The sequence below is a fragment of the Anser brachyrhynchus genome, assembly GCF_964034855.1.
Source record: "Anser brachyrhynchus genome assembly, chromosome: 2".
Taxonomy (NCBI): domain Eukaryota; kingdom Metazoa; phylum Chordata; class Aves; order Anseriformes; family Anatidae; genus Anser; species Anser brachyrhynchus.
The window spans coordinates 71,932,899-71,960,400 of record NC_137695.1 but is presented as its reverse complement, the minus strand read 5'-3'; the positions used below and the strand labels follow the sequence as shown (position 1 = coordinate 71,960,400).

The window sequence follows — 27,502 nt, the reverse complement described above, 5'->3', positions numbered from 1 at the left end:
TGAAACTCTATGAATGTGCACAGTAGGGTATCTGTCCATGCAGACATGCTCCCTACTCCTCACGTACTTGGTACTGTCAAAATCCACTTTCCTTTTTTATTGGTTCCTAGTTTTATTTTGAAGTCCATATTTTTAGCACTGTTGAAATGTACAACACTGACAATAGTCAATGCAGTGAAATTTACCCAGTTCTGTCAGCCCAGAGCAAAATGCTACCAGATGACAGAGCTTAGAGGACGTTTTATAAAGCCATCTTTTCATGGTGCACTGATATATTCCCTCTGATGAGAGTCTGAGAATAACATACAAGACCCTGAGAGTATTATAAATTAATTTTGTAAGTCGAAAGTCTCTGTTTGGAGCACATAAACACAGTTTTGTCTGGATAAACTATATCTAGTAATTTGTTTCTTGATGAAACAGAACAGTATAATTCATACACCTGAACAAAGTAACAGTGCTTCACAGTACGTAAAATGTTGTTCCTTATAGGTGCTCTCCTTTCAGAGGTTTGCTACATCCCCTGTCATTAAGATAGTTATGACCCAATCACAAAGTCTGAAGATTTGGAATGTGTAGGATTTGAATTAATGTGCATGGCAGACAATTTACATTTTATTGGTGTTGCTCATTATCCAGACTGAAATAACATCAAATAACTAAATACCTTACTCCTGTACCTATTACAGACAACATAATTCATAAAATGTACATTTTTCTCCTATATATGGCACACACATCTGAAGGTACTATCCCTTTTCCTGCATTAGAATGTATGTTATGAATATATGTTATGCACTTCCAAAGAGTTGTTATATTTTGGTGCCTCCTACACACACATTTTCAAGTTCAGTTAGGAGTTTGCATTGTTCTGCAATCAATGCATAAACATTCAGTTTATTTCCACATTTAATCTATTTCACGTTGTTACTTTGTTAGAAAAACAAATGCTATATTTAAAATAAGAGTATTTATTTCATACTCCATTGTGTCCATTCTGAAGACGTGTAGTTTTGATCACTACTGAATAATTATGCTACATGAAAGTTTAATTGGTCCAAGTACATAATGCAAGAAGAAAAACATAACAAATACAGTTATTGCTGGAAGATAAATCAGTGAGTTAGAGCTAAAATATTTATTATATGGGAAAAATTAATCAGTTGTGGGGTTCACTATTTCAGCTCAGGCATATCATTTATATATTTATGAGTGCTTCTCTGTAGAATTTTTTTTCCTTGAAAATGATTTGTTTGTTCAAAGAGATTTATTTTTTTACAGAATATTCTTTTGCATTACTGCAAATAAGTTGCACAGTTAAGACTGGAAATAATTTGCACAGATTGTACAGCGGTCCCTGAGAAATGCTGCAGGAGCACCATGTAAATTCTATGTTGCATTAAATCTGCAGACAGAATTACGTCAAAGAAACTGAAGAGTTTTCTTAGCGTGAAAAATGTTATGAAATAGCTTGGAGAAAACTAGTGTACAAGATATATGTAAAATAAGATATTTTAGATATACCTTTATGTTTTAATTATATATATAATGACATTTTATATATAAGATTATATATATATATGTATATATATATATATATATATATAAAATATATAAGTATTCTAAACTACAACAAAATTAAGAAGATGCCCATAGTCCCTGCAAGTTAAACAGTTTATGTCACAGCCTCTCAAGTGAATACTTTTTTGTAAGAGCATTATATTAATACACTTTCAGGAGTTACTTTCCTTCTCACTAAGGATGTTTAACAGAAGTAGTAATAACCAGCACAACACTAATTAAATACTTATATTTATTTTTCAATAATACATTATTTTCTTCTCCATAGATGAATAAAAAGAATTGCTCGTAAGAAATCACTGAAAAGCTGTCAACATATGCTGCATATATGTTGAATTTGTTGCTTCTTTTCAAAGACAATCTGCTTTAGTATCATTCAGAAACATCACTGCTGCCTACAGAATAATTAACCTTTTTCCCAAGCCTAAATATCCATAACAGATCCAAGGCACATAACATTGTATTAATTTCAGTAAACAGTTTTAATCCAGTATTCAGTATAGAAATATACCACATCAAAAGGAATTACTATTTGCAGAGAAAGTTTATTAAACATAAAGACAGATTAGGCTATTGCCAGAAGGTGAATTGCTATTGCCAGAAGGTGAACTGCTCTGCTGGTGAAGATTATAGTTTTGATTTCCTCTGAAAGAAGCTGACAATAGCATTTAGACATTCATCAGATAACCACCTCTCCTTGAGTACTTCACACTCTTGACTGTTAACTGCATGGAGCTTCTCCTTTTCCATACTTCTTAACAGTTGCTTTGACACTGCCAAGGACTGAAGGAGAAAGAGGAAAATAATATTTGCATGCAGTGAGGAACATCAGGAAGTTATGTTCTCTATATATTAACTTAAGATTTCATAAAAAAACAGCACAATAAACTCATTAGAATTCAAACAGCTGTATTAACATTGCACCTTCTAGCTCTTAGTCAATCTTTAAGCTGAAAGTAGACTACTACATTTAATTACTAAGACTAATAATAAGGTGGAGGTTCACGGGGAGCAAAACAGCAGTCTACTTAGTAGGGCTCATAATCAGAGTAGATGAACATAAGAAGTGAAACCTGTTCGACTATCTGCAGTGTCAAATGTTAACTGACATTATCAGGAGCTGGCATAAGTGTCTCCTCTTGTCCCACGTAATATAATACAATTGTGACTCAAGTAGTCTTGCAAAGCCTAAACTAGTGAGCAGGATGACTGAATTCAGCAAAAAGCAAAGTCAACCAGCTTCAGCTTGAGCATCCACAGTGCATGGAGTTAGTACAATAAATATTGTAGAATCAGTGGTAAATTGATTAAACAAACTAATGCTAAAATAAAAAGCTAAGATAAGGAATCCAAGCTGCACCTAGCCTGCAAATGGATTAAACTGCTAATTTTTAAGGCTTTTCAGCCATTGAGTCTCTGTGTAAAATGCATTGTATTAAATTCAGCCAGAGTAGAAGAGAAGTATCTGTCTCCTGGCAGCAGAGGGACAGATCTGTGCTTGAAGCAAAATACATTCAGCTTTGTTATTTCAATTAAGGATGATGGGATAAATTTGGCAGGAGGGCTGGGAATGCTAGAAGCTTACAAGATAGAGAAAAATTTAAAGTACTGACATTTTTGGGGAGGCTTGCATAAGCTTTTAACCTTTCCCAAACTTCCTTCTGGAAGGTCCCATCGGGGAAGACTTCAGTCACAAGTCCCCAAGCACAGGCTTCAGCTGCAGTCAGCTTTTTATTGAAAAGCAACATCTCATTTGCCTAAATAAAGAAAACAGAATGTGAGTCAACAGGACACAAGACTTGAGGAATGTGACAGGAAAGGTACAAGCTTCCAAGTCACATTTGTTTTAGTCTCTTGCTTATTACAGTCTGCCCTCTGACAAGGGCAGAGAATCACAGATGAGGATCGAAGGGATCTCTAGTTGAAACCTCCTGCTCAAGCAGGACACAGTCCTGGGAAGCCTATTAAGTTTTGAGCATCCCCAAGGATGAAGGCTTCACATCTCACTGAACAGACTATCCTTGATACCTTCACATTTATGAAGCACTTGCTCTACTCCTTACAGACTTAGATCCTACTCAACAGAAATATGTTATATTAACACAAGCAATGATATCAGGTAAGTTTAAACCACCTGGATTTTATTCTGTGGGAACAAGAAAGCCTTATTTCTATAGCAGACAGAAAATAAGACTATGAAAGAAAATAAGAAGGCCCGCGTACATTACAAAAAAATAGATGACATCGAAGGTCTGCAAGTAAATGACTAAATCAATTGCATCACACTGATGTCTGGAGGAATGGCTGAATACACTAACTTCCCACAAGGCTGGCAGAAGCTATTTCGGCAGTTGCTCCCTTGCCTCATAAAGACAGCCTACCAAGATATTTCTTATGTGCACTCCATTTTCTTCCCCCACCCCACCCCCCCTTTTTTTTTAAGCCTTCTTTACCTCATTTCCTCCTATAGCTGGAAGAAAGATACAACCTTTCACTGTATAGAAACAGTCTCAGAAAGGTGGAGGACGCCATGAGAAAGAAGATTTCCATCAACATCACTGTACAACTTTAGAAGTGTCCAGCACACTGTTAAGGTGCCTGTGTTGATACTGTCATTATATTTTTTTTTGATCTTTGGTTCAATAGATGTGAACAGGAGTTTTCTTTGAGGACTCTTGCTATGACTCCACTTGCTCTAACATTTGGAGGATACCAACTCACAGAGGTCAGAAGGTCCTACATATATTACAGATGTCCTTACCTTAGCCAAGCCCATGATTTTTGGAAACAGGTAAGAAGAACATCCTTCTGGACTCTGTCCAAGTTGACTAAATGGGGTATGAAATGTAGCCTGGAAAAATAAAAAAAAGAACAAAACAAAGCAAGCCTTACAACTTAAGCATGACACTAAAGTGCTAGGATTTAGTTTTCATTTGAAAGCTTTACTGTAACAGAATTCACCAGAAATACATTTGAACCATTACCATAGTAGGTTTTAAATGTCATCTGATAATACAGCTTCATCTCTCAAAGCACACAAGAACTGACTTTGTCTGTATAACTCAATTTCCTTAACATTCCCATTGATGAAATTACCTTATTTGAATGAAGTGCTTGGAAAAGTTAATCCACACGTGCAAAATCTTTACAGAAAGGATGTTCATACACATCTGCCCTAGAAGTTATTAAATGCATAGCCCACATAGCTTAAGATGTAAAAAGAGTTTTGCTTTCTGAAGGCATACTAAGTTTATTCTACTGCTGAAAAACTCAGGTCATTGAATCTTCTCTTAAATTTTATGAAACTTTGAAAAAAATCTGTGCCAGAAATGTGTCATAGGCTCACACAAAACAATACCCTAACTGCAAGTTAAAACTTAACTATAAAACTTCATGTTTTGACAATTCACATCAGTTTTAAGCAAGGAAGACAAAAGGCTTACCATTTTAAAATATGAACTGATACATGAAAAGCACACACTGCTAATGCAGCTTTCACTGTAATAGAAGGAATAATCTTGTACTGTAATGTGGGTGGCTATACGGTAGGACAGATCAATAGGCTTCCTAACAAAAATCGGACATTGTATCATTGAATGTTTGTAAGAAAACTTTAGACAACATTTGCAGGGATACAGGCTAGTGTAACTAGTCCTGCTTTGGCATGGGGTAATAAAATGGTACTCTAGGAACTGCAGCCAAATCCAGTGCAGCAGGCATTCTCATCTGACATTCACACCACTCCACCCCCCAGGATGTCAGGCTGGGCTGTGCACTGTCCTATAAATGTGGCTGCTTTGTGAATACCTGGCTGGGAATAATACCAGAGCCTGGACATAAACTTGGGCACTACTGGAGTAGGCCATTTATGCCTAAACCAAACTAGTGGAGAATGTGAAAGTAAAATATAATTTGCACAAGGCTGACCTTACTGTATGGAGTTCATAATCCTGCAAATGGAAGAAGATAGAACAGTCGTCTTTGAGAAGACCTCAATAAACCTGTACATAGGAAAGCTTAGTGAGACCCTATGGAAATCCTCAAGCAAGAGCTGTCCCTGTGCAGATAGGAAGGTACTAACAGATTGTCCCAGCTAAATCACAAGTTCTTCACTGACTTTAAATACAAGTACACAGGAAGTGAATACTATGTCAAATGACCAAGGATGAGACTAATATAGGCATACAGAGATTAAAAAAATATAAATACAAGGTAAAAATAAGATGCATTTACCAATGATTATGCACATGAGTAGTAAAAGGTAGTTCAAGTATGAATCTCAAACTATTCAAGATCGAATGATGCTACCAAGAGGAGAAAATATTTAATGATTATTTGGATTAAATTTTAACGAAATCTAATCTAATTTATGGATGCAGGAGATACTATGCTGAGAGGAAAGTGATTAAAATTCAAAATAGCCTCAATAAATCAGAGAAGTATGAAAAAGGTGTTACTTACTATGGACAAGTTTGGCAAGAATAACTGTATACAATATATGATAGGGACAACTCTTTAACTGGCAACGCTACAGTGAAGAATCCAGGGGTTACAGCAGATCACAAGTACATAAATCCAGTGACATTCTGGGATGTAAAAGCAGAAATACAGCCTGCAAAATGTGGAGAAGTTTTTCTGCTCTACTTTGCATCGGTAGTACACGAGCTAAAGTGATGTGTCCAGTTTCTATTATCATCAATACAGAATGGTTTGGGTTGGAAGGGACCTCAAAGCCCATCCTGTTCCAACCCCCTGCCATGGGCAGGGACACCTCCCACCAGACCAGGTTGCCCAAAGCCCCATCCAACCTGGCCTTGAACACCTCCAGGGATGGGGCATCCACTGTTTCTCTTGGCAACCTGCTCCAGTGCCTCAAAATGCCCTCAGAGTGAAATTTCTTCCTTGTATCTAATCTAAACCTACCCTCTTTTACTTTAAAGTCATTACCTCTTGTCCTATCACTACCTGCCTGTGTAAAAAGTCACTCTTCATCTTTTTTGTTAGCTCCCTTTACATAGTGAATTTATTCTGCTTAAAGAGAGACATAGAACAACTGGAAAGAGTACAGAGGAATACAACTGTAGGCCTGAGAAAGTACATGAGGAAAAACCTAAATGAACTGGGGCTGTTCGGCTGGAAAAGAAAAAAGATCAAGACAGTGAATGTAAACCTGAAATATATCTAAGTACATACTGAAGGTTACTGCAAGGGAGGATGAAAATAGTCTGTCAGACCCAAGAACAAGAATCAGTATGTTCATCCTGCAGCAAGAAAAGATCAGATGGGAAGGGAGGAGGAGGGAGAATCCAACAACCTCCTGGTAAAAGAAGAGATCTAGGGACTGGAATAGATTGAATAAATTACGTACATTATGCTTGTGCATATTTCAGGAGTGACACAGTCATAGCCAATCCTGTTTTAGGGCAAGTGGGACTTAGTCCCTTGCAGTTCCATTTTCCTAAGTCTCATAGTGACAAAGCCAATCCAGCAGGAACTTTGAGGAAAAATCTGACACAGTGCTGAAGCTGGAGTCGAAGTACCACCCATCACAAACACTTAAGCAAGCAATAGCTTGCCTAAAATTAACACCTTGGGTTAAGATCTGTTTAATAACCATATATAGATAAACAACAGAGAGCATTAAAAATAAGCTATATAATGTAATTCTGTACTATGCTCTGGTTGTATATTTGGCAAATTACCTTAAAAGGAATCTAGAGATGGATAAACTGAGCTATTTATAACACAGATTAGATAAAATGCCAGATACTGCTCTTCCATTCCATAACAATCTTTTGTCTCTCCCTTCCACACCTGAGAGGGGCCCCTAAAATTATCATTTCACATCAACTACACTTTACTGTACCCAGTGATATAATAAAGAACACAGTACAGACTTTTTAAACTGGAGTCAATACCTCGATAACCATAGGTACAGCAGGGAAATTCCATGCATGTTAAGCACTGGCTGATGCACGACACTATGCTGGTAATTAATAAATATCCCTCAATGTAATAGAAAAAGCATTTACATCTGTGTGCTCTTTTCTGTCAGAACACCCTGTACCAAATAACATTTGCTACAGAAGAAGCCCTAGAGACCTTCTTAGGATCAGGAATGTAAAGTACTCACCCTGTCAGAAGCATAGACAATGTCACACAGTCCAAGGAGTGTTACAGATATTCCAATAGCTGGGCCATTCACCACCGCAATCAGTGGTTTAGGAAAATCAATAAAACAACTCACAAACTCCCTAAGAAGAAGGAGAACCAGAATGTAAGAGTAAGATACATTCTTGTCTCTTTCATAAACCACTTTCAAAACAGTCTTAGATACTGCATAACAAAAACCATAAGCTCTATTCTATACAGCACATATTGTAGACCCTTTCCCAAATAAATACTAAGAAGAAAAATAAGAACTATTTGAAATACCCGTATCTCCTTTCTAACTGAGAAAGAAAGACATACATGTACAGTAACTTTTCAGTTACTGCAGTCAAGTTCTTAAAATGCTGTTTTCTTTAGTGTTACGGAATGCAACTCACAAACTAAGCAGTCTCTGGCTCCATCTATCCACCTGCCTATATATCCATTCCAATTCTACTCTTGCAATAGCCTTTCCTTCACAGATTCTGTTCTGCACCGAAGCCCCAGCAGGTACAAAATTGTGATGCTAATACAATGAAGAATTCCCCAGTGCTCTTCTGAAGAGGTTTGAGAAACACTGCTTTGTTTCTTTCGACAGCTACTTCTTCGAAGAAGTGCAAAATATATTCCCAAAAATATAATCTTTTGCTTCTCCGGCATCTCTGTGCATCTGTTGTAACAAAGCACTGTGCTTATGTAATATTAACAGCTTAAAAAAAAACAGTCTTCTCACAAAAGTGAGATGAAAGATCATAAACTGCATGTGAGACTATGCATTGTATTAAATACCCTACAGAACACTGCAGACTGGAATGCTTGCCAGATACTGCTAATTAATGTTTTTGCAACAGATTCGGATTGCATCATTATCACTTTAACAGGCAACTGTGATCCACAGCCAGCTTGCCTAAGCAAAAGACGCAAAACTGAGTACTTCACTTGCAGTTTATATTTGAATTACAAATCTTAAATATTATTTGCCTTTCTGTGTATTTCAGATTTTACATCAATTGCAAGTGCTTGAGAAAGCAATCCAACTTGCAAATATCTTTCAGATATAATAATCACACACAGAAATAACAGAGAAGATGAAATCTACTTAAATAGAAAAGGAAAAAAAAGTTGTTAAGAAGTACACAGTCAGAAGTATGTCTTTGTCAATGTATCTGCATGTACTTTGGGAGTTTTAAAAAAATTTAGTCTATAGCATCACTGTACTTAAAAAGATTACTTTACAAGATTTCTAAAATGCATCTCATTTCTTCATTTATTTCAAATGATTAATGCTACTTCTCCCACATGTTTTTTTGTTTATACACGTGGTGAGCTTTTAGGCACAGTCATCTAATTGGACATATTGTAGCATAAGTAGGGCCCCGCTGTCATGTTTTCTAACAATGCCTGCAAATTATATTTTACCCATCGCAGTTATTTATGTGTATATAAAACCAAGAGGTTCTTGAGTAATTCTGCTCCAATTACTTAAGTAATTCTGCTCCATCTTTTGCCATCTTCTCCATGTCATTGGGTTGGACATTAGCAAAATTATTCAGGTCATTTCCACTAGTATAGTACTCTCCATTTCCTGCAGAGAACAGATGTACATAAACGCATCAACAGTTTCTGAGTAGGTAATAGAAGAAAAACTTTCATTTTCTACATTTACAAAATAATTTAATTCAATGCATCTAATGTTATTAAGTAATTAGAGAGAGCGGCTCAAAGTATAAACAGTACCTTAAAAGGACATCTACAGTATAAAATGTGTTGACTAACATTTCACTGAAAAACAAAGGGTTAAAAAAAATTAAATTCAAAAGATTTGAGAGGAAAAAGTTTTCTATTTTCTGTAATATTATCAGTTGAGAAATACACATCTTTTCTTTCCCTGCATACTTGCTCAGTTTTTTTTCTGAGCAATCAATTCACAATCATTCTCACAGTAACAAATTACAAACTTTTCTTTTTAAACATGAAAATGGAAATGTAATTTTACACATCTTCCTTCATCCCCCTTCAAACTGACAAAGGGCTCAATATTACCCTTTTAATATGTTGTGCAATATAACCCTTTTAATATGTTGTACAAGTTTCACCTTCATTATGACCCACTAAGAAAATGCCAAAGCGTTCTAAGGATAAGAATGACAGCACTGCATTGAAATCATGGTACTGAAAGATGTGTTTTTCAATAAGAAACAGATATCCTACCAGGGAATGTATAAGAGTTTGAGGCACCATGAAAATGCAAGGAGTATTTAAAAGCTAGACTACATGATTTAATTGTCCAAATAATCCTAGGTTCCGTAAGGACATTCACAAGATGGGACTTTTCATTGTTTAGCACATCCACTACTTTATGCTGCAGTGCTCTTACTGATTACTTAAAATGGGACAGAAATGTTAGGTGTAGGGGTGTGTGCAGTTTACTCCTAGCTACATACTTGCTAGATAGGTAGTTCACACAACTAGAATTTTTCATTCTGTAATGGCTGTTGTGCCTAGCCATCGCTACTGAAGGAAATTCAGCATCCTGGGAATACAAGGGCATTGGTAAAGACAACAGTGGATAAGAATACAATGCAATTACCTCAAAAGTAACTAAAGTAAGTGGTCTCAAGCCAAAATTCAGCTCGTGTCCCCGCTACTTAGCTAGAATTTCCTACACACCTATCTGCAATGAAGATGGGCCAGACAGGCAGCGCTTGCCTCCGCCATTCTGTCCCTCCTGCCTTCCCACCATGTCATGCAGTCAGCGTCAGACAGACAGACTAAAGGGTTCGCTACAGAATTCAAATGCTATGTCCCTAGAGCTGCTAGATTTCACAGGCAGCATGAGTTTGGGCTTCCCTTTCACATCATAGCGGCAGTCATCTGGCTGTACACATCACACATCTGGTGACTGGGATATATTTATCAGCTAAGCCAGGTTGCAGCTTCCCTGGTAAATCCTTTCCTATGGCTGCCACAGAAGAATCAAAATGAAGTATCAGTTTTTCTGATGGTCATAGGTAAATATGCAGTGTAAGCTTACTCTTGGGCATGCCACAGCAGGATTTGAGAGGGCTTCCTTTTAATGTTCCAATGTATCACAGAAGTAGAGAAAATTGACTAACCCCATATGAATGAGCTCCAAAAGCAGTAGCAAAGATGCTGCAGAGCAGATGTATTGGCTACTCACAAGTAATAAAGACCTCAGGAGTATTCCATGTCTATCTTCTCATCTCAGAAGGATGTTTTGATGTAACAGCAAGCTTGCTAAAGTATCTTAAACACCATCTTGAAAGAATTTTGCCAAAACACTTTCAAAAAAATCTTTTGTCTATACTAGAGGAAAGAATTTCCCCACTTATGCAATTCTGTCTAAGTCTAAATGTAAGATAAATAGTTTGTGTCAGTAGTGCACTTTGGCATAAAACAAATCTAAGAAAGGCATATTAAGTATTGTACCCGTAATAACTGCTATGGTAGAATCATCTTTGCCAGCTTCTTGAAGTGCTTTGATAATTTCTCTGTACATCTGCATAAAAGGTAAATCAAGAAATTACAACTGTGATGCTGTAAAAGACCATAAAAAAAAGATTCACACTGACAACAAGGAACCTGAGTGACAGTTTAACTATGGTCCATTTAAGTATGAAGAAAATTTCCATACATAGAAAGTTAAGTATTGCATTTGAGGTATTATTTCTGACCATAAAGACATGCGTTTGCAATACTCAGACTTCAAATGCAAATCTCAAGGTCAAAATAAGGTCCCTTGGAAAAAACACATTCACATGAAACAGATAATTTTAAAACCCGGGAAGTAGTCTAAATGGGTAAAATAATATATTAAAGAATTAGCTGCAGTGGGGTGAAATCCCTTTTCTGGTATCTTTGCGGTTCTGAAATAGGATGATCATGTTATTTCCAACAGGATAAATTTCCTCATGGAGATAGCAATGAGAACAGGACTACTATCTAGACCTACACACGACACTGCTAAGCCAAAGTAGGCTGCATACATGCTGTGTTACAAGCAAGGCTACAGTCAAATGTTGTCTCCATAAAAGAAGCTAGCCTTCTTGTAGTTTGCCATTTTAATTTAGCACAGACTATAACGTGCATTAATTAGTCTTGGGTAGGAAGTGGGAGGGAAAGACGCAAAAAAAGACACAGAAAAGCCCAATTTGTAAAATATTAGCAGAGTAGTTTGATTTTGTACTGGATCTTCAGTCATAGGAGTCATAGGAGTTAACATACTAAGCCCTCATAAAACTCAGACCATCATGCTTCAGTCAGTTCTGCTAGACCTGTAGCAATGACTCTTGAAAAACTTAAGTAACTTAACCAGGAAAGAAAAAAAAAATCAATAAGCCTCCCAAATTCATTTCTTTACCTGATGATTGATAGCATTTTTCCTTTCAGGTCGGTTAAACATTATCTTTGTGATATTGTTTTTGGTGGTAACAATTATGGTTTCATAGCCATCATGTCTGCTCTCTTCTGGAGAAGCATCTTTTGTCTGGCCAGCAGATTCTGCAGAGATCAGACTTGAGACAAGTTCAGTATATTTCTGTCTAGCATTATCCTGTAATAAAACAAAACAAATAAAACAATACACACAAAGTTATCAAATGCGGGAATGCGAATCACTTTGTTATGCTATTCATGAAATGAGTACCTATGACAATAAAAGGGGGGAGAGTGCACTTCAGGGCAAAACAAAAAGAAAATCTCCAACAGAAAATACACTAATTGAGAAGGGGAGAACATGTTGTATTTAAACACTGCAGACCGTGCTTAAGACCAGCTGGAAAGCAGCAGCAGCAACAGATCTGCAAAATGAAAGATGCTGGGATAATGACGATATTTGTTTTGTTGGAGAACTGTGTCCATCCATGCCAAAGATTACCTAAAAGATGTTTGTCCCTTTGTCATAATCCTCATAGTTACATGCTTCTGGGGATCTTTTGTTTCTGCTTTCCAATTGGACATTACTCCAACAAAATCAAAGATATTTTTTTTTTTAATTTTAGAACATGTGTTGCTGAAATGGGTCTGTGACATTTTTAAATTGTTTGAAGATACTAATTATGATTTAACACAAACATGATGTACAGAAGTTTAAAGTATTCTGCCTCCTTATTTCTACACTAAGCAGTGATTTAAAGGAACTTGTTTTTTCAACCTATTTTCTTGAAAAGCTAATATACTTTGAATACTTCTGTGATCTCTAGCATATGAAATTTATTCCCTCTCTACAACAACTTTAAGAATAAGTTCTTTTCCTTAAGTGTTTCTTGGCTATTACTAAAAGAAAACCAAACCAAACAAATAGAACAAAAATGCAAAACACACAATCACAGAATCACAGAATTGTAGGAGTTGGAAGGGACCTCCAGAGATCATCAAGTCCAGCCCCCCTGCCAAAGCAGGTTCCCTAGAGCAGGTTGCCCAGGTAGGCGTCCAGATGGGCCTTGAACATCTCCAGAGAAGGAGACTCCACAACCTCCCCGGGCAGCCTGTTCCAGTGCTCCGTCACCCTCACTGTGAAGAAGTTCTTTCTCATGTCGGTGCAGAACTTCCTGTGATCCATTTTTTGACCATTGCACCTTGTCCTATCCCCACAAACCAGTGAAAAGAGATTGGCCAAATCCCACTGTCTCCCACACTTAAGGTATTTGCAAATACCCCCCAAAAAACTTTTGTAAATACCCCAAAAAACCCTATTTGTAAATACCCCAGAAAACACCCCCCAAAAAAAAAAAAAAAAAGATTTGTGAGGGCTTTTTGAACTTCTACTCTTTCTCAGAAACCCTCCCCAGTAGATAGCCTGGCCTCCCTGAATTCCTCTCATACAAGAATGTTACGCTCATGAAATTATGCAAGCACATTTAAAACAAACAAATGAACAAACTACACACACACACCCAAAAAAAAGATCACAAAAAAACCAATCCTGCGTTAATTAATATCTTTGACTGACCAGTCAGTCAAACTATTCCTGAACAGCAGACGTAATGCAGTAATGACAGAGCTGTTTTATAAACCTTAAGTTTCCTTCATTTACTACTAGATGAAGAAACCGTGGTAGCTATGTGCAACGTCAGACTTATGCGAGTCTGCATAGAAAGAGAACACTTATTTTTCTTTTCATTTATGTTCTTCCTGCTTGCTTCACTTGAAAGATACTTTTCTAAAGGTATTAAGGTATGAAAGGTATTAAAAGGGTATTATTAAGGTATGCAAGGTATTAAGAACGTCAGGATATACTGAGCAAGCATGAAAAGAAGCTCTCAATACATCATTTTTATAGCCACTTTTTTCTAGTCTTAGTCGGCGGCATAAGAGACCAACTACTTAAAATGACAAAATTTTCAAAATCATACTGGATTCACAAATTTGTTCTTTGTTGTAAGAAGTCGTAAGAAGTGAGAGACTCAATCCATTTTTCTTAAAGGGAACAGCAGAATACAACATAATGTGAAAAACTATTTTTTATTAAAGTCACCATATATGTAAGTCCTTTTATACTGACATAAGCTGTTATTGGTAATTTAAATTTTGCAGTAAAAAACCCTCCAAACTCTTTAGTATTGAAATGACTGTAGTCCAAAACATTGTGGTGTCTGAAGCAGAGTCACTCAAGTAATGTGATATGTTTAGACATCAGCCATTCATTCACAGATCAGGCACTTCAAGACAGAGTTCAGCCAAGTGAAATTATAGGTATTGTCACCTGAGACAAATTGCCAAGAGAATTCCATGCATCCCATTTGGCTTTCTTGACAAAGTCCAGCATACCTGGCTTTGGAGAATTGCAGGGACCCTCAGTAGCCTGAAAAGAGAGTGAAACAAACTTATTTAAACCTCTGGTTACAGTTCAGGTGACTTGGTAGAAAGAGATGATGACTGTTAGGACTGTTACGTGCTCACAATACAGAATTCATCTCTGAGACGGAAGGAATTCCTAGTGGCCAGGCAATATTCAGACAGTTCACATACCACGAAACAGCCACTGTCTGCTATTTCCTAACACCTGGTATTAGGCCTTCAGATGTACCTAACCAATATGAAACATGGGTTTCCAAGATGCCCACACATGTAAATTCTCATCAACTTATTTCAAAATTGTGGAATTTTTATATTTAAAAATAGAGTTAAAAACTTGTAAGTTTGTGTGAACAAAGAAACCACTGGATAAGATCTATGAAGTTGGATCCCACTTCAAAGTTAGCCTTACTATGAGCAAAAGCATTGGAGCAGTTGACCTGCAAAGGTACCAGTTATCCTGAAGTATTTTATGACCCATTTTCCTGAAGTGAAAGTACAGTATCAGAGAGGTATTTAGAGTGGAAGGTGAAAAAGAAAGGACACATTTATGAGCTCACTATTATTAATTAGTGAAATTACCTGGAACACTCTACTGTCTCTAAGTTTTTATTTTAAGGAGCAATTGATTGTCTTCTTCAGCATAAGAAGCCACAGGATGTATTAACCCTGATCCACAAATGCTTCCCCAGATACTAGTACAAATACCCTTACGAGCAACTACTTCTACATAGGTCTGCTTCCATGGGTAGTAAAGAACAACCTTCACTCAGGATCAATGTGGGAGAACAGTTTATTGAATTAAAAACAAAACAGACAAAAAAGCTTTCCACAACAACCAAAATCAACCTTCAAATATTTACATCACTGTAGTATAGGACCAGTTGACTGACAGTAGGTCAAGAATTTAAGAGGAAGCATGTGGCATTATCTTTTTTTTTTCCAGGCACAAGCAGTTTTCCTGTGTCGTTGCATCAATATATGCTACATTGTATGGAAGACATCACAAACTGGATGTAATTTGGCTCTATTTCTTTGAATAACAGTTTATATTCAAATCATGGTTTATAAGATGTAATAGCTCTGGCCGCATGTAGAATTCAGGCAGAGTCTGAGGGACTAGCATTTCAAGAATATAATTTGAGCACTTGAAGAAACTGTTAAGACAATACATTTGAACAACTTGTATTTTAATCATATATTTTATAGGTCCATCCCCTCAGCTTACAAATGCCTCTTACAAAAAACAGAACTTAAGCCTACCTGTTTAAACAAAGCATAGAGTTTCAACTTAGTTTCATTCCCTGGATCCTTTTTCAAAAGCTTCAGTTGTTCTTGAGCCTTTTCAAAGTCTTTCTGGCTGACTTGCATGGTGGCTGTAGTCATGTGCAGGTGAACTGCTGGAATACAAACAGCTTGTGCTTGCCTGTTAGTAAGTGGGGAAAAAAATATCATTACTTGTTTTTTGTTTAAGACTAGGAGAGAAACAAATATGTTTCTTTCTAAGGCAGTTAAAATAAATGCAGAACAGCAAATATTTTACCTACACTGATCAAAACAACAACAAGAAAGCTAAGTATTAGAAATTACAAGCAAGTTGCTTTAGTTCAGCTTCAACATAATTAACCTTTGGAGATCACCACACTAGCTCTCTCTGGTATGAAGAGTGCTAGATTCAATGCTGCCAGATGACAACAAACAAACCCATGCAGTAATACAGCAGATGATCGTATACTGCCATTAAATGGCAGTAGCAGTAAACTAATGCTTTGCTGTTTCTAAAATAAATCAGAGTCCTACAGGTCATGTCCATGACAAATGAATACAGAATTAAATATATATTTAAATCTCTGCATACAACAGTAACAGCTTTACATGTCTACGAATTAGAGTATGCAGCTTGTCTAGTTTTTGTCGTGTTTTCAGATTTGTGTGCTTCTATCTCCATGTACTATAATCTAAAGGCCCGGTTCTCCAACGAGGACAACACAAATGAAGACTAATTTCAAAGTGTACTTCAGAAAAGGACTGGCTGTAAAACATCCCATAGACTTATGAAATAAGAATAGGCCTGAATATTCTCAAAGAAGAGCTTTCCATCAGGAAAATGGTAATTCCACCATAAAAAAATAAAAATAAAGAATCAAAAACAAAGTAGTCCAAGAATTTTGACTTGTTTCAATATGTCAAAAGCACGCTGTCTCAGCCTTCTTTGGTTAAGTTGCAACATATGTAAGTATATTTACTATTTTAAAATTGTGAGCATTTTATGTTATCAATGTTTCTTCTCTATGTTAGTAAAAACAAAAAAAATCTTTTCCCATTCTGTTTTATGGACACAGCTATCATGCTAGAACATTGTACAAGACAGATTTCATAAATAGTTGCATTCCAAAAAGTAATGATTATCTCAAATGCAGACTTACAAAATGCTTAATCATTAATTTGTTAGCATTTCAGTTACAAATCTGAACTTTAAAATCATACCTATCATGAAAATTCTGCCATTTCATAAGCACATAATGAGAATTTTAGAGAAATTTAAAAGTGCTACCTATTTGCCAATGAGGATGCCAAAGCATCCTCATTGCTCTTATAAATACAATTTATTTTCTGTTGCAAGCCAAAAAGTGCAGGCAAGAAGTGTGAAGAATGGCCACTATGTGCAATTAATTCTATTATTCTTCCATTTCATAAAGATACAAGGTTTTGTAAAAATGTTTGGAAGACCTACTGGTTTTATTACCTATTAGAGCCCTTCTGTATAAACGAATCCTAGGTTCCCGCTATTTACCTGTCTGGGGCTGCTGAGTTTGAATGACAGAAAAGGAAAGAATACTTTGTATTCAATATATACAGAATACAGCAATATATACAGAAAACAGCAATACAAATCTACACCTTCAATGAATAAAAAGAATTATAGTTAACACCTTCAAAGTCTTATGCCATTAAAAAGAAATATATCTGAATAACTTAAAATGGAATAGGCTACCAAAAAAAAAAGGCAGTGGGCACAGGAAGTCTGTTTACTTCAGTTGATCAGACTTTATTAAAACAGACAAATGTGGTTTAACCATCTGCCAGTTCAACTGGCATTCAGGCACACTGGCGTGCTCAAAGACAGTGGCAGGATTTAAAAATTTATCCCTTACCCAACGGAGAAGCTATTCCATTAGCCTGTGGACTTCACGTTGAGCATCAGTACCAGCACTTTGACAGGAAAAAGCGTGCCCACATGGATACAGACACAAGTTTTTGAATACAAAGTTTCTTTGTGTGGTCTGTCCTGAAGTCACAGAACATGATGTTCACTTTCAGATCCTATCCCCAAGTGTGTTTTTAAAATCATGTTTACAGGAAGAACAAAATGAGAGTGCAGAAAGAATTTTTTTTTAAGCCACGTTTGGAACTATTTGAATGCTACTGCTCTCAAGATGATCTGTGTATGTAGTACAATTTTTTTTTGATTTAGGTTTACACCATGTATGACACTCCTGACTTCACTGTAGCTTGAGTCCAGTCACACAATGCTTTAGATATTATAAATAGGCTTTAAGAAGCTGTTTAATATACAATCTGATAGTGACCATGTTTTTGTGACCATAAATGAACACAAGTTGAGAATGGGGGGAGAGGGAGAGGGCAAAGGTACAGCTGCCTGTCTGAAAGTACGTACACACGTATGTTCTAGGTTAAGGGAATTTCGGATTTGGCTTCTTTATTAAGGACACAAAGTGGACAAGTTAGAAGAGGAGAAGCAACCAACTGGGTGAACAAAAAAAACCTGGCTGGGGAGAAGTGGAACTATCTTTCAATGAGTCTAGACTCAGAGTTACACTCCTTTGCTGTTTTGGTTATATCCAGTTTTACTTCTCAGCAACAATATTTTTGGGGGGTAAAATAAATAATCTGTCCACCTCAAAAACTCTATCTTTCAGTGCTGTTTTTTTTTTATTTCCTTACCCACTGGTTTGCAATAGGAGATCGTGCAACTTAGCTGTTTATTAAAGTATGGCTATAAAAAAGCCCTCTTCTTTTTATCTCTTTCCTACTGCTTGTATCTCAGTTCTCTGCAGGGTATCCATGATTCATTCCTTTCTCTATGCCTTCTGATCTCAGAGGATGCTCACCATACATCAGTGACAATCACCAGTTTTCAAAATGTTAAGGCTAAGCTGACTGCTACTGTTTCTCTATTAAAATAACAAAGGATGAAAACACAAAGGAAAAATCAAGTTATTTCACACTTTACTCGTCTTGGGCAGGCCCTCGTTCCTCAGAGCGCCACACAAATGGCAGGAACAGAGCTCCTGGGCCCCATGCAGATGATGCGGAGACTGGGGAGATGACTGGACCACCTGCCAGCACCCAGCAGCACGGCCGTCACTGGGACCACACAGCAACGACCACAGGGACAGAGGAGCAAGAGGCTGCTCAAGCACGCCACAGACAAACTGCCTGCCTCCATCCACTGCTCCCCTGCTGAGGCACTGAATCCTTCCTACTCCCTCAGTGAGCAAATCCGTGACTCCTTTTAGTGTCCTAACTGTACAAGACTTCGCTGAAACAACTGAGGCAGGTGGAGAGAGCCAGCGAGAGAGAAACAAGGACTCACAACTTGGCAGAGCAGCCACACAGTCCACTACAAATGCCTCCGTGCTCCTGCAAGATGATTCAATTGATACTTCGCAAGCTGTATATTCTGAAAAAAGAAAGAAATCCTGAGTAACACTGCCTGAACCTGCAACATCCAGGCTGACAATCATAAACTTATTTCCTTGCCTCGAATATCTGCTTGTTCCCATTCAGTCATTCATATCTTGCAGTCCTGCCATTCATACTGTTCTCTGTATTTTTCATGTACGTGTCCCTTACCCTGATAAACATTGAGACATAAGCTCTTAATTAAGACCTTATATGTCAATTACACTGAAAATCATTTCTCACTGTTTAAGTGATTAGCCAAGACTGCAAAGCCTGTTAAAGAAAGAGCCTCTCATTTCAGTATAGTTTTGTTACTTGTATAAGGACTTCTACAGAGTTGAAAGTGCCAACTTTTTGTAAAACATTGGCTGCTCACTTTCTAACTTTGAAAGCAACTCAGCAGTTTACTCATTAAAACACTAAAAACGGAAGCTCAGAGACCTTTTTGCATAGGAAACATGAGATACGCTCAGCAAAACAAATGAACGGATATACCTGAACTCCATCTTGCCTTTCCTTAATAAAGGTGTTCTTTTAAATGGTAGTAGTTCCTGGGGAAATAAAGCACAGGCAAAAGCAGTTAAAAATCCTATTAGGATTAAAAGCAGTGGGTGGTGCTAGAAACTCACGGATTTTAAGCTCCTGACAGAACTAGAAAATGTTCATTTCACATTATTGTAACTAGCTTTAGGGAGAGAAAGAAGAAAAAGAATATGACGTGTTATCAGACAGAAGTACGTGGTACATTACACTGTCACTGGGATGAATCCTAGAACACATGTTTAATCTAAAATATGTCTCTCCCCTCTATATTATGTGTAGTACTTCAGATAATGTATATGACATCTCTTCTTTGCCATGATTGTTATCACAAGGTGCTGCGATCCTTTGCAACATTCTTTCCACACATTTATCACACAGAATAGTACCCACCTCTTGCCATTTCATCCACACCTAGTGTTACCCCATCAGAAAACGGCAATATTTCTACCAGTGTTCTTCCCAGGTAGAGAGGAAATTGAACAAAATACTGCTTTGCTGCTGCTGCCACTACAGAAAGAGTTGTGTGGGTTTTGTTTTTCCAAATAAATGAACAAAACCACCAACAAAAAACTGAACCAAGGATCCAAAACAATCCACTCCAACATTAGTTCATTGCCTTGAAGGGAAGCAAGAGCAGAGCTGGTGGGAAAGGTTGCAGTTGGAAACAACTGCAGCAGCTGTTAGAAGTGAGGCTCGTGAAAGGAACAGAAACCAGTATTTAAACTTGAACACTGAGAAATCAGTAGCCCATGTGGAAAAAAGAAATTCAGCCTGAGACACTGACTGCTCTCGTTCTTGACGCATCCCGCCCCACCCCGGAGATTTCATTTCACCATCTCTGAAAGAAAGGTTCAAAAAAGCAAAAAGAAAGGTTGATAACCAAGAATCAAAGGATCAGCAGTGCCACTCTTTTGTAGCTTTCTTGGTAACTAGGAAAATAACATTACTGTTTTTCATGTTCGCTTGCAGTAATTTCTGCATGCAATAAAATTAAACTGTATTTCACTTTATTTTGCTAAGCAAAGGAAGCTAATGTCTATGCTGTTAACAGAAAAATCATTATGGATTTTAACCTGGAGGTTGCCCATATCACCATTCATCGTGCCATTTGTTGCATACTACTGAACCCAAACACATTTACCTACACAATAATGTAACATTAAAGACTGACAAATTTGAACATAGCCTGGGTGCTTACACAGCAATAAAAGGGCTTTCCCCATATAGTCAAAGGTGGACAGGGGTAATCTCAAATTTCTGACATATTTCTCAGTCTTCCAAGTCCTCTCTCACTGGGAAAAGAAGTGGCACCTGACAGTGCTAAACGAGAAGGCGAAACTTGTGACACGGCTGGAGCAATCACTCTTCCTCCTCCGCTTCTGGAGGAAAAGGGACTGCTGTGTGTGGGGTGGATGGTTAATACATGCAGAAATCCTGGGCAGAGGTTCTTCTGGATGTAGAAGCAAAGCAACCCTCTTTTTCTTTATCTCACCCTGTTTGTTACAGGTTTCTATGCACACTCCACATTTTTTTTTTTTTGTCCCCTGTGGAGTGACTTTGTTTCTAAATTTATAGGCCTCACCAGTGTCTATCAAAGGAGCATCAACTCTGCTACAGTATCCTAACAGACTTTAGGTAGGAAGTGGCATCACTTCAAGTTGTACAAGCTCTTTCCTATAGGTAGGAGTTCTGTGGTAGGTATTACAATGTTATACTAAAGAAACCTCAGCTTGACCATTTTTATACTAACATAAATCACATAACTTCAGCTCTTAATTTTTAGTCTTCCCCTTCTAAGTTTCCCCTCTTACACTGGGAGATGTGGAGCAACTGTATCTGACACATGAACACCTTCCTTTGCAACTTCTGACATCTTGAAAAAGCCTTCCTCTGCTTCCACAACTACCTTGTGTAAAAACTTCCACTTCCCCTCATGTGTATTCATCTCTTTCAGGACCCTCTGTATTGAAACAAAAAAACAATTCAGAGCACAGACCCATGGAATTCAGCCTCCATTCAGAAGGTGGAGAAGCAAAGACTGTCTCAAACAACTCTGCCTGCTCAAATCTCAGTAACTGGTACATTTTCCAGTATCTAGAAACTACAAAAGAAGGAAACACAATTAAGTGAGTTGCTGGTTCAGCCCTACACTGCTCACACCTGCTAGCAGGCACCCTGGCAGCAGGTTAGCAGGACTCCAAGTTAGTAGGTTGCAGCAGATCAGCAAGCAGAGCTGTTCCGTTTCTTCCTGCAGCAAGAAGCAAGGCACAGCTGTGTTTGGTAAAGCTTTGCTACCGTTCACCAGGCTCCTGCAGAGACCTATTGGAACAAACTCATCACCTTTTGGACCAAAAACCAGCAGCCTAAAAAAAGTCTTATCACTACCAAAGCTTCTCTCACAAAATCAACACATTTGATTTACTTCGTGAAATAAAAGGTTTTGTTAACCATGGTGATAATACAGGCGTTGATGACTCAGTAGGCAGAATTCAAGTTCAGTTTTCCTAAAACCCATTAAAAAAACCCTACCCTCCCTGTTCTGCCATCACAGTCCTTGGTAATCCTCCATTACGCTGTGGCTAACGTAGAATTACTAAAATGCATTACTATCAGATTATAGGAAAACTTCTAATGCTCTGGTATTTCCAGTATATCTAGTTAGCAGGAAAGATCAGTGCAAATACTCTACAATCAATTCACTTACTGTTGTTTTAATAAACAAAGAAATGGAAGACAAATTATTTCCTCCTTTACATCAGAACATTTCAATAGTTGTTCTAAAGACAAGTTTGGTGTACAAATCCTTATCAGCTTTTAATATTTTATCCTCCTATACTATTTTGACATACAAAAACCAGAAGATAATGATGTGTCTGCTGGCAAATTGAAGTACTGAATCACTGTTGTTGAGTGTAAGTGGCTCAGCTGTGCTTGATAGGATTTTTTCAATCTTAAAGAATAGCTGAGAATCAAAGATCTAGATTACCATTCACTGAGACCTGAAATGGGCTGTTCTTTGCACTCTATACAGGCACAGTTAATATTCTCTCATCACAGCTGCTGGGAGGGAACCTGGGATCATCTCCTGAAATCTCTGTAGGAGCTCTTTTTCTCTCCAGCAGACTTTATGTTAACTGGACATGGTGGATGACAGAAACACCAGAGGATTTCTTGTACATCCTCAGACCACGTGAAACATCTCTCCCAGCAGGAAGATTTACAGACAGATATCCTCTGAAACACATTTGAAAGTCATAAACATGAATGTTAGCAGAAAAATACAAAGCTGCGATACTCATCTGTGTGACATTGGGTGAGAATCAAAGTTTATCGCAGTATTTGGAGACCAACAAACTCAAATAGGTTCTTTGTACATCCAAGGTGACTCTCTAACAAAACAAACACTCAAATCATTTTGTTGCTAATGGAGAGAGGAAAAAGCCATTTTTTATTTGGCTTCTGGGGACGAATCTTGCTGACTGCGTAGAAAGCAAGAGAGTGTGCTCATTGGTGTTAATACCTTTTGGCCAAGGCAGCTAGGTTTCTGACAAGGACACAGCCAGCTACTGAAGCCCCCCCTGCATTACAAAATCCACCGACACTACTGCTAGCTCAGCTGAAACAGTGTATGAAGACAAACTGTTTGTGTGAAGCTTACTTTCCCACGTGAATCCCTGACACCTAGGTACAATAAGGACAGACACAAGCAATACTGATCAAGCTATGTGACGATAACAAAGCAGTATTTGTCAACAGCTTATGCTGGACAAACTCAGGATTCTTTCAGATAATTTAAAACCAAACATATTACATCTAAACACAAGATAGTACACTGCTTTTGGTTCTGGCATTATTTCTGGAACTCAAAACCAGACAAACTTACGGGTGTCCCACAAAGACTCAGAGAAATTTACCTAATAAAAATCCAATAGTCAACTGGATTTAGACCTGGAGCTCTCTCAATATATCTAAGACTTGCACATACGTTTGTCACAGCAGAATTTACAGCTTCTCAATGAGTAACAATGGTATTGGAGTCTTACCCATTTCCGACTGATAGGTTTCTCTTTAGATATTCTCTGTAATATTTACCTTGCTCTTTCTTTGTTTTACCAGAGAACCCGATGAGCTTGTAGATATTACGCACAGCTAATTCTTGTGTTCAAAATAAAACACGGAGAATGTTAGTCACAGTTAGAAGTGAAAATGATCTACATTCCAAGTGAGCTCAATTCACGTCTCACTACAGCTCTGTAACAAGCTTAAATCACAGCATTTTGAAGACTGCACCTACAGCAGTAGCTCCCAGCAGTTACTAGTGGGGACGTTACTAACTCTCCTCCCAGCAGTTACTAGTGGGGATGCAGCGTGCCGAGTCATATTGGCTTGTGCTATCATTATGGGGATTGAGGAAAACTATAGGTCTGGAAAAGTAGCTGACAACCAAAATAGCTTGGAAGTTCTCACCCAGAACAAAAGTGTTTGATCAGACATCTTACTGACAGTTAAGAAAAACAACACAAAAACCACCCAAAAGATTCTTCTGTTTCAGGAACAGGGTTGCTATACTGATGTGTTGAAGCAGGAAGCATTTTACAAGCATATTTATCATTGTATAGAATGGCAGCATATTCGAAATGAAAATGTCACTCCATTTTAATAATACACAATGAACCTAATCCTCAAGAAATCTTTTTTAATCCCAATTAAGAATTGAATCCCCTCTGCTCAGCACTGGTGAGGCCATACCTAGAGCACTGTGTCCCATCCTCAGTACAGAAGAGATGGAGCTAATGGAGAGTACAGCAACAGGCCATGAGGCTGACAAAGGGACAACTCTTGGTATAGTTTCTTTCTCCAGCCTAACCATATTTTCTGCACTGGAATAAGATCATTGGGGGAAAGGGGGGGGGGGGGGGAGGAGGTGGAAAAGGGAGAAAAAAATTGGAAGCGAAAAAAAAGAGAAGAGAAAAATGCTTTTCATCTGGTGAGCCAGATGCCAATAGATGACACTTTTGTGAGCAGTTTAAAAGGACAACCATAGTCAGAAAAGAGAAATGTGGTTGTTGGCTTTTTCTTTCTTGGCAGGGGCGGGTTGGAGGTTGTTTGCTTGATTGATTTTAAATACAGCATTGCACTATCACCATCAAAAAGCTACCATGAACTATACATGAACTATACAGTCAGATAGCACCAAGGGCAAAGTTGTGTTTGTTTCTAAACCAACACAGTGATAATTTTTATTTAATCTCTGATTAAAGAGACATTAGTCATTGACTGGATCACAGAAATTTCTACCTGGACTAGTCCATGTTATCAGTTAAAGAGGTAGCTTTTATACACATAGGAAAATAACAACATGACAAAACTTTACATAAGTTCTTTGGATATCAGCACAAGTGCAATCCATCTATCTACCAAATTTACTGCTGTCTAGTATTGTTACACTTTTTGTATGTATTTATGAAAGTCAGTACCTTATGAGCAAAATGACAAAGTTATTTGTTCTGTAATAATGCTTATGGTCTCCTTTCCATGGCTGGCTAATCTACACTACTTAAGACTGGTCATAATAAAACCACAAACTGATTAAATACTATTCTGATGATTGTAAGAATGATTTTTTCTTTGATATCATTGCTTTCAGTGAGAAAAAACTACCACCAGGGTATTTTAATAACCAGGATGTTGGCATATTATCAAGTTGTTTCACATTGCTTTTACATGTTAATCACTGCCAGACGTCCCCAAAGCTAAACAAATAGCACTATTTATTCAGTGACTTAAAGCCTGAATTTTGATGGAAAATAGAAGCCTTCCAGAACCCATTCCAAGAGAGCTTTTCTTTCCTCTTTTTGGGGGAGCATATAATACCGAATTACTTAGCAATGATTTCTGTTCCTTTGTGAAATAAAGGATGGCTTAACAAGACCTTTAAAATCTCAGCTCACAGTTTTTGCTAAGTTTTCTGATTACAGTCTAAATTTTATTATAACGAACTTCCAGGGAACCTGAACAATGTTCACTGTAATCAGTGTGTGAGTCGCAATAGAAAGACTCCATCATTTACTACATCAGAATAATGAAGAAATATCCAATCTGAAGTGAATATCAATATATTTGATATTTGGGCAGATTACTTCACATCGATCATCGTTTAAATTTTGTTTGTTTGTTTTTAATAGAACAGCCAGGAAAAATGAAAAAAACAAATATCCATATAGTGAATACAGTAATAAAGTGGAAAAGAGAATAGACTGACATAACCAGTTTAATCTTCCATATGTATTTACTCTAACGGCAAAACATCTGGATTTTACTTCGGCGTTATCGTAAATGGAGGGGTAGCTGTAAACAAGGCTCATTACAGTGAATTAAGTCTGTATATTGAGCCCAGGTAGAACAACATATTTTGCACTAAGAAGCCTGAATTCCCAACATTCAAGTATTTTTCATTCCTTACTATGTGCAATGTTCCAAAAGTTTAGTTAGAAATAAACAGACCAATTTCCAGACACCTTGGCTTTATATTAACTGTGAACTCTCAAATCTGGCTCAGTTACATGCAGTTAGTAGACCTAAGTTTGTTGAGTTTCTTTTCTGGACAACTGCTCAGTCATTTCACCACTACCTTTTGTCTTTTACCTTGTATTTATAAACCAGCATGTGCAAACATACAGTAGCTCATAAAATTAATGTTGGGATTTGCAGGAAAAGCATCATTAAGAGATCCCCATGCAGCAGCCTGTGGGTGGGCAGCTACTCGGGAGGCTGTGGGACATCTGCTGCCTGTGCCGCGCTCAGATCAGGGGGAAACGGCATCAAATGCAGAGGAAGAAAAACATCAGGTAAAAAGTTGCAGGCACGAAAGCAATTTCCACTGCCAGTAACAGAGAATTCTGGTACAGATCCGAAGAAAACTCAGGCGTGTTAGCAAACTGGGGTTTTAAGGTTTTAAGGATACATTCTGATATATTGCTGAGGGCAACACCACAAAATTCCAGTCTTCCTCCCCGTGTCAGTGAAGAGGACTGCACCAGGGAGCAAGGGAGGGCAGTAGGGAAGCAAGTGAAAGCAGCTGCTGCCACACAGAAACAATGTCTGCCAGCAAGAAAGAGGGTGGGAAGGAAGGGGCGATATTATCCGAACGAAGCTATCAAACTGTGTATGGCCATATCCAACCACAGCTCTCTGAGTAGGACTGGCAGAAAGGACTGCCACTAAAGTGACACAAGGCAGTCTGCCTCTGAGGCCAGCAAGCTCCCTGTGGCCAAACCTGGGAGACCAAAACAGGACAGAACAAGGGAGGCCACCACGCTTACAGGTCACCTCCCAGATGGTAACATGCCTCAAATGGGTTTTGCACAAGGTGAGGCTTGGATGTGCTCTGGGTGTACTGACACCTGCAGTTAGCCCCAAATTAGCTCTCCAGCCTCCTCACTGGAGGATTTTCCTCACAGCACATGCAGTCCCAGGGTAAAGACAAAGCCCCTGGACCTCTTCCCAGAATTTTAAGACTGTCTGGCTTAGTTAACACGATAGGAGGGAGGGCAGAAAACAGCCATGAGGACTGCAGGAAGAGAAAAGGAAGAGATGGCACCTAAGCCACTGGTGAAGGGACAGCTTTCAAGGGTTGTAATATCCTGCTTTGCCATAAATGTATCAAAAGGCCACTGATATAACAATCAAAGAACACAACTGTGCT

General features: G+C 37.9%; 1 protein-coding gene across 3 annotated transcripts in view; it reads right to left on the bottom strand.

The window, feature by feature from the left end:
• Positions 1 to 1,796: 1,796 nt before the first annotated feature.
• The window catches only part of ECI2 (enoyl-CoA delta isomerase 2), a 31,926-nt gene continuing 6,220 nt past the window's right edge, over positions 1,797 to 27,502 (bottom strand). Inside the window, exons 1-11 of one of the 3 annotated variants that reach the window (XM_080581830.1) lie at positions 19,750 to 19,805; positions 19,166 to 19,252; positions 15,811 to 15,973; positions 14,456 to 14,554; positions 12,113 to 12,304; positions 11,182 to 11,251; positions 9,214 to 9,316; positions 7,715 to 7,835; positions 4,343 to 4,432; positions 3,195 to 3,338; positions 1,797 to 2,364 (exon numbers count right to left, since the gene is read on the bottom strand). In XM_080581830.1, the coding sequence (XP_080437956.1) occupies positions 2,209 to 2,364; positions 3,195 to 3,338; positions 4,343 to 4,432; positions 7,715 to 7,835; positions 9,214 to 9,316; positions 11,182 to 11,251; positions 12,113 to 12,304; positions 14,456 to 14,554; positions 15,811 to 15,933 (1,098 nt within the window). In that variant the 5' untranslated portion in view covers positions 15,934 to 15,973; positions 19,166 to 19,252; positions 19,750 to 19,805 and the 3' untranslated portion in view covers positions 1,797 to 2,208. Of the gene's footprint in view, positions 2,365 to 3,194; positions 3,339 to 4,342; positions 4,433 to 7,714; positions 7,836 to 9,213; positions 9,317 to 11,181; positions 11,252 to 12,112; positions 12,305 to 14,455; positions 14,555 to 15,810; positions 15,974 to 19,165; positions 19,253 to 19,332; positions 19,410 to 19,749; positions 19,806 to 27,502 lie in introns of those variants that run through there. The other 2 variants (XM_080581829.1, XM_080581828.1) reach the window with 2 other exon arrangements.